This window comes from Ovis aries, chromosome 1, assembly GCF_016772045.2.
Source record: "Ovis aries strain OAR_USU_Benz2616 breed Rambouillet chromosome 1, ARS-UI_Ramb_v3.0, whole genome shotgun sequence".
Taxonomy (NCBI): Eukaryota; Metazoa; Chordata; class Mammalia; order Artiodactyla; family Bovidae; genus Ovis; species Ovis aries.
This window is the reverse complement of record NC_056054.1, coordinates 159,339,918-159,354,240: the sequence shown is the minus strand read 5'-3', so window position 1 is coordinate 159,354,240 and position 14,323 is coordinate 159,339,918. Positions and strand designations below refer to the sequence as shown.

The 14,323-nt window shown below is 38.3% G+C and overlaps 1 protein-coding gene and 1 long non-coding RNA gene across 2 annotated transcripts in view; one reads left to right on the top strand and one right to left on the bottom strand.

Annotated features, from left to right (window-relative positions):
- NSUN3 (NOP2/Sun RNA methyltransferase 3) overlaps nt 1-8,202 on the bottom strand; it is a 61,208-nt gene extending 53,006 nt beyond the window's left edge. The window contains exons 1-2 of the mRNA XM_004002851.5: nt 8,087-8,202; nt 7,177-7,286 (exon numbers count right to left, since the gene is read on the bottom strand). Coding sequence (XP_004002900.1) covers nt 7,177-7,286; nt 8,087-8,101 — 125 coding nt within the window. The 5' untranslated portion in view covers nt 8,102-8,202. The remainder of the gene's footprint in view (nt 1-7,176; nt 7,287-8,086) is intronic.
- LOC121816304 (uncharacterized) lies at nt 4,855-12,538 on the top strand. Its single transcript, XR_009597858.1, has 2 exons — nt 4,855-5,291; nt 7,785-12,538. It is a non-coding gene; the product is annotated as an uncharacterized LOC121816304 (long non-coding RNA).
- Nucleotides 12,539-14,323: the final 1,785 nt, after the last annotated feature.

Genomic DNA, 14,323 nt, shown 5'->3' with positions numbered 1-14,323 from the left:
GAACACTACAGTAAAAGAGTTAATGAGGCAATCAGTGGCTCAGAGGATACAAAACCAAGAATGGTTTAAAAATCACTGATGGACTGATGGTGCAGGTTTTCCCTGCTCTCACCTCCCCAGCAGATGTACCATCCTAATTTTTTATTCGGTCCAACAGTTAGATCTCTTGACAATCACAAGCTCACATCAACTGACAAATGATACCGCAGGAAATATTTATTTACGAGCTGACCTTTCTAGCTGAGTTATTTAGGAGCCTCATTAACCATGGTCAATTAAATAAATTCCAGCTGCTACTCACCCTGGTGTTGCCTATGTGAGGAATGGCTGGATTGAAATGTAACACCTGCGACTCTTAGAGTGCCATGTGAATTTCAATTGAGGCTAACATGTGAAATTGCTTTCTCTTATCACTTCCACTTACTATGACAGTGCATCACAGAAGCCCAGCATTTCAGCTCTACCGGAGGATGACAATCTCTTTCTTTAAAAACATGCTTCATAAACTTTAACGTGCATCAAGTGACTGTAAGAGATTGCTGGGCCCCATCTGGGGTTTTCTGTTGTAGGTCTAGTAAGTCTTCAGGTGATACTAATGATGCTGATCCGCAAACCATACTTTGGGAACCACTGAATTAAAATGGACCCTAAAAGGAAATCTATTGTTGCAACCTTATGTCAGTCCATCCTAATTATACTCTCCAAACTGGCTGAATATTGATCCAGAGTTTTGAGTCATGCAGTAACAGGGAAATAATGCTCAGAAGTACAATTTTACTAACACAGACTGGAGCGGCTTGGTTTACATCATGTGTCCATCCCTCAGCCAACAAATGGCTTTACACACTTCCAATTGGTTAACATCTGGCAGGGCACTTTTAATTGGCTTTATACACTTTTAACTGGCTTTAAACACTTCCAATTGGTTAACACCTGGAAGGGAAAAATCTAATTTTTTTTCTTCATAATTTCCAAAGCTCTTTTAGAAAGTTTATTATTTCAGATGAACATGAAAAGCAGTTAGTTAAAAAAAAAAATCATAAAATATTTGTAAAGATATATTTAGCAGATTTCCTTTAGGATGGACTGGTTAGATCTCTGGCAGCAAGGAGATCAAACCAAATCCATCCTAAAGGAAAGCAGTCCTGAATATTCAGTGGAAGGACTGATGCTGAAGCTAAAACTCCAATATTTCGGACACTTGAGGCAAAGAACTGACTCATTTGAAAAGACTGATGCTGGGAAAGATTCAAGGCAGGAGAAGATGACAGAGGATGAGATGGTCGATGGTATCACCAACTTGATAAACATGAGTTTGAGTAAACTCCGGGAGTTGGTGATGGACAGGGAGGCTTGGCATGCTGCAGTCCATGGGATCACAAAGAGTTGGACACGACTGAGCGACTGAACTGAAGTGATTTAGACAGACAAAAACTTTGACTAGGATTATATTAAATGTACTAAATTTGGGGAGAATTAACATCTTTATTGTATTCACTCTTTCTAACTTTCATCACAATATGTTTCTCCATTTATTCACATTTTCTTTCAGATCCCTTAGCAAAGGTTATTAATCTTGCATATTTTATTTAACCTTATTGTATGCAAGGACTTTAGTTCAGGAACACTACAGATTCTTGTACACTATCCAATATGCTAAATCTTGAAGGATGAGGAATTAGCCGCAGGATGAAAAGAGAACACAAGTTCCGAGGCAAACACCACAGCGTATGTACAGGTACCAAGGTATGATAGAGAATAGTACATTTGGGGAATTAAAAGTAGCCCAGTGTAGCAGAAGATTACATGAGACAAGTCTAAGATTATCAAGTTTTAAAATTTTATCTTATAAATTTTAAATTCCTATAGATGAGAAGTCATTGAAAGACTCTAAGAGGGGACAACCTCTTTAGATTTACTTATAGCAGGATGTGGCAGGAATCTTCAGAAATTAATCCTATCTCGTTCTCTAACAACTAGATAAAATAAGCCCTTGTTCAGAACAAACCAATTTTCGGATCCCTCCTAATCTATACCCAGCCAACTGAACTACCTCAATTTCCTGGAGCAAGTTTTCTTTAGTCTTTAACAATCTTAGGATTAACTGGCCCCTCTGCACTAAAATGACCTTTCCTCTCTCACCCACCTGCAGCCTGGCTAACTCTTCTATTTGCTATTAAGCCTTCTCTCTCCAGAGAAGCCTTTCTACCTACCATCCAATCCACTGGCTCCACCTCACCCTGACAATATTAATAATAATAAAGATTACTGACCAGATGCTATGTGCTTTTTTGTGAGGGGCAACTATTATGCTTATTTTAGAGGGCAGGCTAACTGAGGTTTTCAGAGATTTGGCAACTTCCAAGGTCACATCACTATTGAAGCAGAAGTCTTTGATTCAAAATCCTCTGGCTTTAAAGTCTAGTAGGAGTGTGAGACTGTAGCACAGTAGCACAAGTGGTACGGGACAGGAAGAGGAAGAGAAGTTCTTCTCCAAACCTCAGTGCCAGAGGCCCTTCCTCTCGGAAGCAGCCTATTGTCTATTAACAATGGGAACAGCTTGACTTAAGTGGCCCTTAAGGAGCAGCTACAACAGGATCAATTCAATGATGGGACTGCTAAGGTTGCTCAGGGTGGCACTTACCAGCCCTGAGAAAGAAAAGCTGTGTATTAATGTGAATCTCAGCTCTCCCTGGCACTCTAGTGCCTGCTCTGGTGGAATGATGCCCCAGAGCCTACTCATTTTGAAAGCTCTGATGGATGGGCGAGTAGCCCAGCAGACAGTGGAGAGAGCATATACTAGAAGACTTAAGAAGACACTGGCCAGATGCCATATTTCGGGCCTCCTCTCAAGATTCTGAAGCTGCTTCAGAATCTGGTCTCCAGATTCTGGTCTCCAAGCCAGAAGTTCAACTACACCAGCAATCAGCAGAACTGGGACCTAGAAGATCAGTGACCTGCAAATGTTTTGCTAGCATATTCACTGACATCATTTGGGAAAAAAAACTCTGTACCCTCTGCAAAATTTTAAGTTGATATCAAAATCTTCACCGTATGTTTAAGGATGTAACTTCCAGCATACTGTAAAAATTGACATTTTAAAATATAAATTACACTACTTTTTAAATCTATCCTGTGGAACCTAAATACCAGAGTGATTTTAAAACCCATCACTGTCCATTTAAAAATTCATGGACTGACTCTTCTTGAACAGGTGGAAATTTTACACTGTTCCTTTCCCTTTTCTTTATATTTCCCCACATAACTTTTATAACTTTAAGTCCTAATACAATTTTGTGCTTTTAATCTTTATTACCCTATATTTCTCTCTCACACATACACACTCGCAGACACATGTGCATGCATATACTAAATTTGTTTTCATTGTAGCCTTAAAGTTCTAAGTGTTAAAACAGTAGCTTCCAGAGTAGTTATCAATAAAATTATTAGTACAAAATTGACCAAAATAACTTATACATTTGATAATTATCTATACATAAAAAGGGGCTTCCCTGTGGCTCAATCTGCCTGCAATGAAGGAAACCTGGATTTAGTCCCTGGGTTGGAGAAGGGAAAGGCTACCCACTCCAGTATTCTGGCCTGGAGAATTCCATAGACTATATAGCCCATGGGGTTGCAAACAGTCGGCCACAACTGAGCGACTTTCACTTTCCTTCTAAACATAAAAAGAAAAAATTCATAGGAAATGGCTCCCTTAATGAAATTAGATGCATCCAGGAATGAATATTACCCAGCGTTATAATGATCAGGGTTCAACATCAATTTCTGTGGTGGCTCAGTGGTAAAGAATCTGCCTGCAATACAGGAGATGTGGGTTCAATACCTGGGTCAGGAAGATCCCCTGGGGAAGGAAATGGCAATCCACTCCAGTATTTTGGACTAGAAAATCTCACGGACAGAGAAGCCTGGTGGCTGCAGTTTAGGGATCTCAAAAGAGTCAGGACACAACTGAATGACTAAATAACAACAACAAATGACCAGGGTTCAACATCAATTCCTATTTTATGTTTTTAGAAGGGGTAAGAAAAATCTTCACTTATGTAAGTAGATGAGAATTAAATATATTTTGTTACAGCAATGTCTCCCTTTTGTTAAAATATTTTCTGTTATGGTCTCCAATCACTAAATTAAATTTCTTCAGAAATATTTGAAATGATTTGTTAGCTAACAGCTCAATTGCAAGTCCTTTACTTTTGCTGAAAGCAAAACTTGAAGACCATCTGATCTGTCAAAGAATCCCGTAGTAGTCATTTACACTAGCAGTCCCATAGTTTCTCGCAGAGGGATTTTTGACACCCTGGCGGGAATGCAATGTGGAAGAGTCAAGAGAGTGAAAGTGAGACAAAGACAACTGGAGAAGGACAGACTGGGAAAGAGGAATAAGCACCCCCTTAATCAAAGGAAGCAGCGTAATCTTCTGAAAGAGCATATATGAAAGCTGAGCATCCAGAAGTCAATTACGATAACTTGCCTGTGCTCACATATCCCTTGAAAATTGCATATTATTTGGACAAAGTCTGTTACATAACATGATTTTCAACTTTTCTATGATTTCTTTTCTTTACTATTCTATTCTCCATTCTTTCTAATGATAAGGATAAAAAATTATCTTATCTAGACATTGCTAAGTACCATTGCTTAGTTCTGTGTAACTGTACAGATTATAGAACCCACAGAGTTCATAGTTAAAATAAAGAGATCCCTTTTGCTTTATTGCTATTATTGCCCACTAGAGAGCGCTCATACAATCATTTTAAAAGTCTGGTTTAGAAATCCAGAAATAATCAGTTCACAGAAGTGCCTCAAGATACGTTCTTGAGCCACTTTCCCTTCAGTCTTCAGGGACTTCAACAATGAGCTGATGGTCTCCTACTCTAGCCTGACATTGTTTCCTGCTTTCCTCCCATGTAAGGGCTGCACCACAGGAGATGACGGCCTGCTGCTGCTGCTAAGCCGTTTCAGTTGTGTACGACTCTGTGCGACCCCATAGATGGCAGCCCACCAGGCTTCCCCGTCCCTGGGATTTTCCAGGCAAGAACGCTGGAGTGGGTTGCCATTTCCTTCTCCAATCCGCGAAAGTGAAAAGTGAAAGGGAAGTCGCTCAGTCGTGTCCGACTCTTTGCAACCCCATGGACTGCAGCCTACCAGGCTCCTCCGTCCATGGGATTTTCCAGGCAAGAGTACTGGAGTGGACTGCCATTGCCTTCTCCGAAACAGCATACTGAGGGACCTTTAAAGACGTGACATGAATGGGCTCACCTGAAGAGCATGTAAGTAACAAGGCAAAAATCGAATCAGGGTAAATTCAGCTTCAAAGGGCTGCTCAAAGAATGACGGCAAGAAAGATTTTTGCGGAGCAATAAAATTAAACACTAAATCTTCCTCACTACTATAACTAAGAATACTGAGCAAATTATTAGCTTTCTAGATAGCACAAGAACCCACTCTCCCTTCCCTGGTAGTACATAGCCTCTGCAAGCACAATATTATGTCTTGGAAATAAATAGTTAAAAAACAAAAACACTTCTGTTCTTATTTCCCCATGCCATGCTCCGTGCTCACGCTACTTTCTAAGCAGAGAAAGCCTTTATTTTGCTTACGGCAAATTTAGCACATGTTTATGCAAAACTTAAATTACCATGAAAACCAAACAAAAAGGTAGTTGAAGCAGAAGGCATGGCTAATCAAATGGATTTGAGGTTCACTGCTCATTTTGGTTAGGGTCAAATAATAATTTATAAATCTGTCTGAGCACATTAAATATAAAAATAACTCATTACAGGGTCTGAGTAGCCAGATTACTGTTAAGTCTGAAGACAATACACCTCTTGAAATTTTTTTTAAATCATCCATTTATGCCTAATTACATCTGAGGTATGAGAGGTATATGGAATAGGAGTGAGCAGGAGTTTGTGAACCAGAGAGGCACACAAACCCTTGTTCTGTCACTTAGTAGCTGAGTGAACCTGGGCAAATTTTAATACTTAAACTCTGTGCAGTTCCCTCATGTGAAAAGTAGGAAACCTGGGAGCTTTCTTCCAAGCATCAAATAAAGGCACTATTGCCTGGCACATAATAAGCACACTGAAGATGTCTGGCTATCTGGTTCTTATTCTATCTGAGTTAACTCTGCATACTGAAAACCTCATGAATTGATTACACACTTCACTGTTCATCCCTCTTTTCTTCTCTGTGACAGAAGACACTCATTTCACTCATTTAAAAACTCTAGTTTTGAAATAAATCTCCAACTATAAACTACATTTTCAAGCTACAGTGTTTACAAGTTTCTAAAACAGTTGGTCTAAGATTACTTCAGAACCATCTCATACTTTGTCAAATTACCAAGACCTGGCTTCTCCTTAGGTCTTTGCTGTCATCAGGCCTTGTTACATGGGACTGGGTACTCCTGCCTGCTTCTATTGGGATACTTATGGAATTAGCAGTTTATATAGTTTTAATCATGTTCCTTCTCTCCTATGAATACCAGAACACTGGACATGGGGACTGTCTTCCTGTGTTTCACAGGGTATGGTATAGTGCATCAGACACTCAATGTAAAGAACCCATAAGAGTTAACATACTGACCAAATACAAAACTCACTGACATACAAATCAAACTTCTCTCATGTCTACGCATTATTTCTCATTTCTGTTTTCTATAAAATATTTAAATTTGTGTGTGTGTGTGCGTGCATAGGCATGTATGTTCAAAACACATAAAGCTAAAGACATACAGAAGAAACATGATCACCCAACAGTGACTTTAGCCATGATAAAGCAGTGATGGCTTTAAAGATTTGTCGCATTATCTCCTGAACTTTCAGAAACTAGTCAAATATCCTCAGAAGTTTAAAAACCTTTCTGTTACAGTATAATTAATTTTGTCAGACTGGTGGGCAGTCCTGTTTCAAAGATCAAAGCAATTAAACAGGGCTAGGTATAACAATTTTTGCTTATAACAAAATTTTGACTACAAAGTTTTCTTTCTCCCCTTTCCATCTTCCTGATTCAAGCTATTTCCTCCTCCTCCTTCTTCTCTTCTGAAGCTACAGCAAAAAATGGTTTAAATTCTTTTATCTTCACAGTACCCCTATCCCAGAAGGGTTTGTTTCTTGTTCTTTCATAAAGCATCAAAAGATTAATTATACTAACCTTACTGTATTCCATGCATCTCCAAGTTCTTTGGAATACTGCTTTTCAAAATGATCCAATACAACTTTGCAAATCTGTTTTGCAAGCTTCCTCTCTGGTTTTGCTTTCAGCTAGGATGATAAGAAAAGTTTGCTGACACACTCTATTACAAATTTACTGAATTTCAACATTACTAGCACAGTCTTTTTTCTTAAGATAACACCCTTTCTTCCCCCTGATAATTACCAGTTAATATAGGAGCTATACCTTACACTTAATAAAACTATATTATCATAATCTACTTATAAAAAACGTTTCTCCAAATGATTGTTGCTCAAATGTAAGGCAAAAGGTGAAGTGGAATTGTGGTGCTAACATAGGAATGTGTGTCAAAGGAACAAAATTAATCTAAGCCACTCTAGATGTTAACATCAGGGGAACTCAGGAAAAAAGCATGTATTATCTTAGCAATATTTTTGTAAATGTAAAATTATTCCAAAATAAAGTGCATTTAAAAGAAAAGTTACGTTAGTTTCCTGTGGAAACTTCGCTGCAGTTTTATTTCATTTACTAATCCAAAGAGTTTATCGAAGGCCAATTATGTAACAGACATTCTTCTAATCTCCCAGGATAACACGGGGACAAGGGCAGTTTCAGCCTTCCAAGAGCCTGCATTCCGCTCAAAGTTGAAAGGATATTAAAGCCTGCAGGCTAGAGTGCAGACTGGTTATTAGCAGCGGAGGTGAATCGGGAGAAAATAGAAAACGCTCAAGAGCAAGCGTCGAAACACTCAGCATTATTCTACAGCCTTGGACTGAAGCTAAAGAAAGCCTGAAATCACCAAGTTCCCCGCATCCCAGCCCCCTCCCTCGCAACGTCATCGGTCGGTAATGCTTTTGGCTCAGGCACGCGGCTGGGTGCCAGCCCTCACCAAGGTTAACACCATCCCGTCAGGAGAGATCAAACAAGAAATCAATTCCACAGGGTATCTAAAGCTTCCTGGGAACAAATGAACAGCCTGTCTTAGGATGTTCGCCGGAATTCTCTACCATCCCTCACGTTTCCGGTTTAACTTCTCGCGAGATTCTGCTTTGCCCAGGTTACGAAATCTCGCCTCTTAAAAGATCCCGATCGCGCGAGGCTTTACCTGGCGGCTTAAAAGGTAAAGATTGCGTGCAGTGCGGAATGCGTGGGTTCAATCCCTGGGTCGGGAGGATCCCCTGGAAAAGGGAGTGGCAACCCACTCCAGTAATCTTGCCTGGTGAATTCCATGGACAGAGAAGCCTGGCAGGCTATAGTCCATGGGGTCACAAAGAGTCGGGCACGACTGAGCAACTAACACATGTCCCGCGAAAGGCAAGAGCAAGTGAAAGTGAAATCACTCAATCATGTCCGACTCTTCGTGACCCCGTGGACTGGAGCCTACCAGGCTCCTCCGTCCATGGAATTTCCAGGCAAGAGTACCGAAATGGGTTGCCATTTCCTTCTCCACGGGATCTTCCTGACCCAGGGATTGAACCCGGTTCTCCCTCATTCCAGACAGACACTTTACCATCTGAGCCACCTGACCAGAGGAGGCAGTGCCTACCTACTCCGGGGGCGTGGCCGGAGCCCCTGTTTGGAGCTTTGGGCAGAGGGTCTTCAGAAACCATGCCTCACTCTGAAAAATTTGTTTCTGCGCTGTATTTGAAGTTCAGAAAAAGAATGGAAGTGTTTGTCACTGTTGTTCAATCGCTCAGTCGTGTCTGACTCTGCGACCCCATGGACTGCAGCTCGCCAGGCTTCCCTGCCCTATCACCAACTCCAGGAGTTTACTCAAACTCATGGCCATTGAGTCGGTGATGCCATCTAACCATCTCGTCCTCTGTTGTCCCCTTCTTCTGCTACCTTTAATCTTTCCCAGAATCAGGTGTCTTAGTCAGCTTGTATGATGGTTGTTTTAAGATGTTCTCAGAGGCAAAGATAGCTACTGCTAATATACCAAATCTGAAGATTCCCATTAGCCCAGATTCAGGACTCAAGATAAAAGGACAGATATGATGAAAAAAATTGTCACGTGTTTCTTAGAGATGGCTCAGTGGAATAATCTCTCTTGCGGGGAGAGATAAAGGATTAAACTGATTTAAATACACAATTAAAACGTTTAGCATAGAGATCAAGAAATAGTTAACACCCAAATGTTAGCTGCTACTGTGTTTTATATTCACTATCTTGATCTTAGTGATTATCATCAAGTTCTGATACCAAATGCTGACTAACAAAATGACCTTACATTCGATCACCCTAAAAAATGAACCTTTTCACCCACTTTTACTAGGGAAAGTGTTACTGGTTCTCTGGAAAGGATCACACCCATTCTGATAGGAATAGCAATTTATTTGCTCTTTCAGTGTTACTCTTTAGTTGTTCCCTTGTAATATCAATTAGCAATTTATCAGAGAAAGTCAGTGCTAAGGTAGTGCCTAATATTTAATGAGCATCATCATTTTGAGACCCTTGATGCTCAAAATATCAATGTAAGTATATAATACAAATCTTAAGACCATATAAAAAGACAATTTTATTATCTCTAATCTGAAGCTTAATGTATTTATTTAAACAAGTTATCCAATAACCTAAAAATGAATTTAGATTTGGTGTAAAAAAAGTACAGTATTGAGTGAGATGATTAAATGAATCATTTTGTTGAAAGTTTAAGGAAAAGTCATTAGTCTACCTTTAAGCCTCTAAGAGATTTCATATAGTTTTTTCCTGTACTTCTTACAGATGGTTGCATTTAATGAATCAATGTGCTAGTAGTATAATTGCAATGTAGACATATAAAAAACTTAAGGTAAAAATCATATAAACTTTTTCTTTAAGGGAAAGGGGATATGTTAAGAGGATATGGAAAGAGGTCATATTAGTTATTGTTTTGTAACTTCTTTAGCATAATTGTTTTCTGATTTTTATTGAAGAAAAAACTTTTAACCCTATGAGAATGAAAATCATGCATAATGCCAATAGTTCAGTTCAGTCGCTCAGTCATGTCCGACTCTTTGCGACCCCATGAATTGCAGCACACCTGGCCACCCTGTCCATCACCAACTCCTGGAGTTCACTCAAACTCACGTCCATCCAGTCAGTGATGCCATCCAGGCATCTCTCATCCTCTGTCATCCCCTTCTCCTCCTGCCCCCAATCCCTCCCAGCATCAGAGTCTTTTCCAATGAGTCAACTCTTCACACGAGGTGGCCAAAGTACTGGAGTTTCAGCTTTAGCATCAGTCCTTCCAAAGAACACCCAGGACTGATCTTTAGAATGGACTGGCTGGATCCCCTTGCAGTCCAAAGGAATCTCAAGAGTCTTCTCCAACACCACAGTTCAAAAGCATTAATTCTTCAGTGCTCAGCTTTTTTCACAGTCCAACTCTCACATCCATACATGACCACTGGAAAAACCATAGCCTTGACTAGACAGACCTTTGTTGGCAAAGTAATGTCTCTGCCTTTTAATATGCTATCTAGGTTGGTCACAACTTTCCTTCCAAGGAGTAAGCGTGGCTGCAATCACCATCTTTAGTGATTTTGGAGCCCCCCAAAAGAAAGTCTGACACTGTTTCCACTGTTTCCCCATCTATTTCCCATGAAGTGATGGGACCGGATGCCATGATCTTAGTTTTCTGAATGTTGAGCTTTAAGCCAACTTTTTCACACTCCTCTTTCACTTAATCACTATTAACATTTTGGTGTGTTTCTCTAATTCTATGCATTTTCAAGTTTGCTAAAACTATGTGAAATTGTATCCTGTTTTTATAAGCATTTTATTAAAAATTCTTCATATACAGTATATAATTTCTAGAAGTTGCATAGTATTTGAAAGTATTTAGGTTAACATACTATCTTATTGATAGACTTTTTTTTCATGATCTTTGCATGTCTGATAATCTTGTAATTTTCAATTATGTCCTTAGTCTTGTAGATCTTCAAATCTTATTACTATATTTCTGTTGTAAATTACCTACTCATATCCATTTATCTGGAGCTATCTTAGTGCTATTTAGGTTTACCTTTATATTAGAGCTATTAACCATATCACATTTTCAAGTACTCTTCCAATTTTTCTTAAAATCATGATTTTAAACATGAAAATTTTAAAAATAAATAAACATGAAAATATTTTAAATTTGTATGCAATTGTTTGTAACTGATACCACTGCTTGGAAATTTCTTCTCACAGAGGGGAGCTGCTTCAGTTTCTTTCTCTTTTTTCTTTAGTTTGACCTTTCTCATTTAACCTGCTAATCTATTAGAATCAATATCAGTATCATAAGAATATTAATGGATTTCCCTTACCCAACACCAAATAGCTACTGGAGAATAAACAAAGTTCTACACTTAGTTTTAAGAACAGAAACTATTAGAGAAAGACTTGTTTTTGTAAACATGAGATAAGAAATTAAACTGACACAAACACCAGAAATTGTACTAGGGTTTTAAAATTGTTATGATAAAGACTGAGGCAGCTTAAGAATATAAGGACTTACTGCTATACAGGAAAATAATTTCTACATACTTATGCAAATTTATTGTTGAGGTCATTGAATAAGTGTTTCAGAATAAACTATGAATTTTCATATTTATATAAAATACCTCTGAAAGTACTTCATGTTTAGGTTTATGCATCAAAAAGGTACAGACGGGATCTATAAGTAAAACAATCTGATATCAAGAGAGTGTTAGCTTCTTAAATTTAATGGCAGAAAAACACAACAGAGAAACTTACCATCAAAGCAAGAGAGCAAAGTATAGTTACAGGTGAGGCAATCTTGGACGTCACTTTAGTAGTCAGCTGAGGCTCTCACTTTTTTAATAACAGCCCTCCAAAATGGTGTCTACAAACTACAGCTGACAATAATCCTCTGGAGCTGGGAAGTGAATGTAGTAACTTGTTTTAACTTTTTTTCTAATCTTTAAAAAAAAGTTAGGAAGGCATATATACAAAATATGGGAGAATATGTATATTAATGAAGTGCTGAAACTTTTCCCCTGAAAATTCATTATGTTGAAGCCCTAACTCTCCCCTTCCCTGCCCTCTCCCATCCATTACCTCAGAATGTGACTATTTGGAAATCGGGCCTTTTCAGAAGTGATTAAGTTAAAGGGAGTCCTTTAGGGTGGGTCCTAATCGAATTGATTGGGGTCCTTATAAAAGAGGAAATTTGGGCACACTGAGACACTAACAGCAAATGCACACAGAGAGAAGACGATGTGAAGACAACAGGAGGAGGCGGCCACCCGTAAGTAAGCCAAGGAGAAGGGTTTCAGACACGGTTACCAGCATCTTGATCTTGGACTTCCAGTCTTCAGAGCTATGAGAAAATAAATGTCTGTTGTTTAAGTCACCCAGTCTGTGGTACTCTTTGTTCTGGCAATCCTAGCAAACTAATACAGTAACTTTATATTTAATGTATACCAAGAGTGTTTACTGAAATGGACGTATAAAATTTGGAGATCACTGTTTCATTTACCCAGGACATAAGTTGTTTTCTCATCAGCAGGCAAAAGGAATTCACAACTCCTGTTGTAACCTGCAAGTGATTTTCTTCATATTTTCCCTTTAACATAAACTCCCATTCAATAAAGAAAATTCATTTCTGATTTACTATTTAAAAAAAAAGACTTCTATTGTGTTTCCACAAAGACAATGGATTATTACTATTTTGATAATTTAAAGCATTTTTAATGTAAGCTTTGAAATATATGATTTTTTTGGATACATTGGAATGTATTTCTTGATAAACTAGAGGGTATTCGCAGAATCTCAACTGCAAAGTAAACTTCAGTTAGAGAAAAATTTAAGTGGCAGAGCCAAGGATAACACAATATATAACCTACAGCTTTATTTACATAGGCAGTGTCATTTTTTATAAGCTTTTGCCATCTGCAGGAATAGTATTTCTTTAATGGGAGAAACTGAGTAATATAAAAAGCATAGCAAATAGAACCAAGTAGCAAATAAAATACTGCCACAGTAAAAGAATACTAAGTAAGAGATCAGCCTCAAACATAGTGGCATATTCTAATGTTGAATGAGTCTCAATTATTCACAGAAGTTTTACAAATTCAGTTCAGTTCAGCTGCTGTTTTGCGACCCCCATGGACTGCAGCAAGCCAGGCTTCCCTATCCATCACCAATTCCTGGAACTTGTCAAACTCATGTCCATTGAGTCAGTAATGCCATCCAGCCATCTCATCCTGTGTTGCCCCTTCTCTTCCTGCCTTCAATCATTCCCAGCATCAGGGTCTTTTCTAATGAGTCAGCTCTTCACATCAGGTGGCCAAAATATTGGAGCTTCAGCTTCATCATCAGTCCTTCCAATGAATATTCAGGACTGATTTCCTTTAGGATGGACTGGTTGGATCTCCTAGCAGTCCAAGAGACTCTCAAGAGTCTTCGCCAACACCACAGTTCAAAAGCATAAATCCTTTAGCACTCAGCTTTCTTTATAGTTCAAATTTCACATCCATACGTGACTACTGGAAAAACCATAGCTTTGACTGGATGGACCTTTGTTGGCGAAGTAATGTCTCTACTTTTTAATGTGCTACCTAGGTTTGTCATAGCTTTTCTCCCAAGGAGCATCTTTTAATTAAAAGCATCTTTTAATTTCATGGCTGCGTGCAATGTTTACAAATTAGGTGAATTCTATTCCATAATTTGGCACTTAAAAAGCATTTAATCTTAAACCTGCAGAAACATGACATTTAATTTTTACAAAATAATGAATTTGCTTCCTCCATTATAAGAGACAAGTTTAAAAAAACCTAGTTTGAAAAGCTGAGGAGAAAACAATAGCTAAAATAGTTTAGCATTTTTCAACATTTCTTTCTACTGTTGTTTCTAGAAATGGTATAAAAAAGTATTTGATACTCATAGCGATGACATACAAAATTGTATATATGTTATATATTTTACACATAAAGGTATACAGAATTATCCTCCAAATAAGTGAAGCTGTATCTTTTGAATAATAGTTTTATCTCAAGAGACAGACCTTGAATCATCTAGAATCATAAGGCAATACGATCTTGTTTTTCAGTCTTTAAAATAATGTTTGTTTCATATGTGTAAAAATGTATGCAGAGGAAAAAGTTTTTAACGAAAACAACAAAAATGTATTATTTTA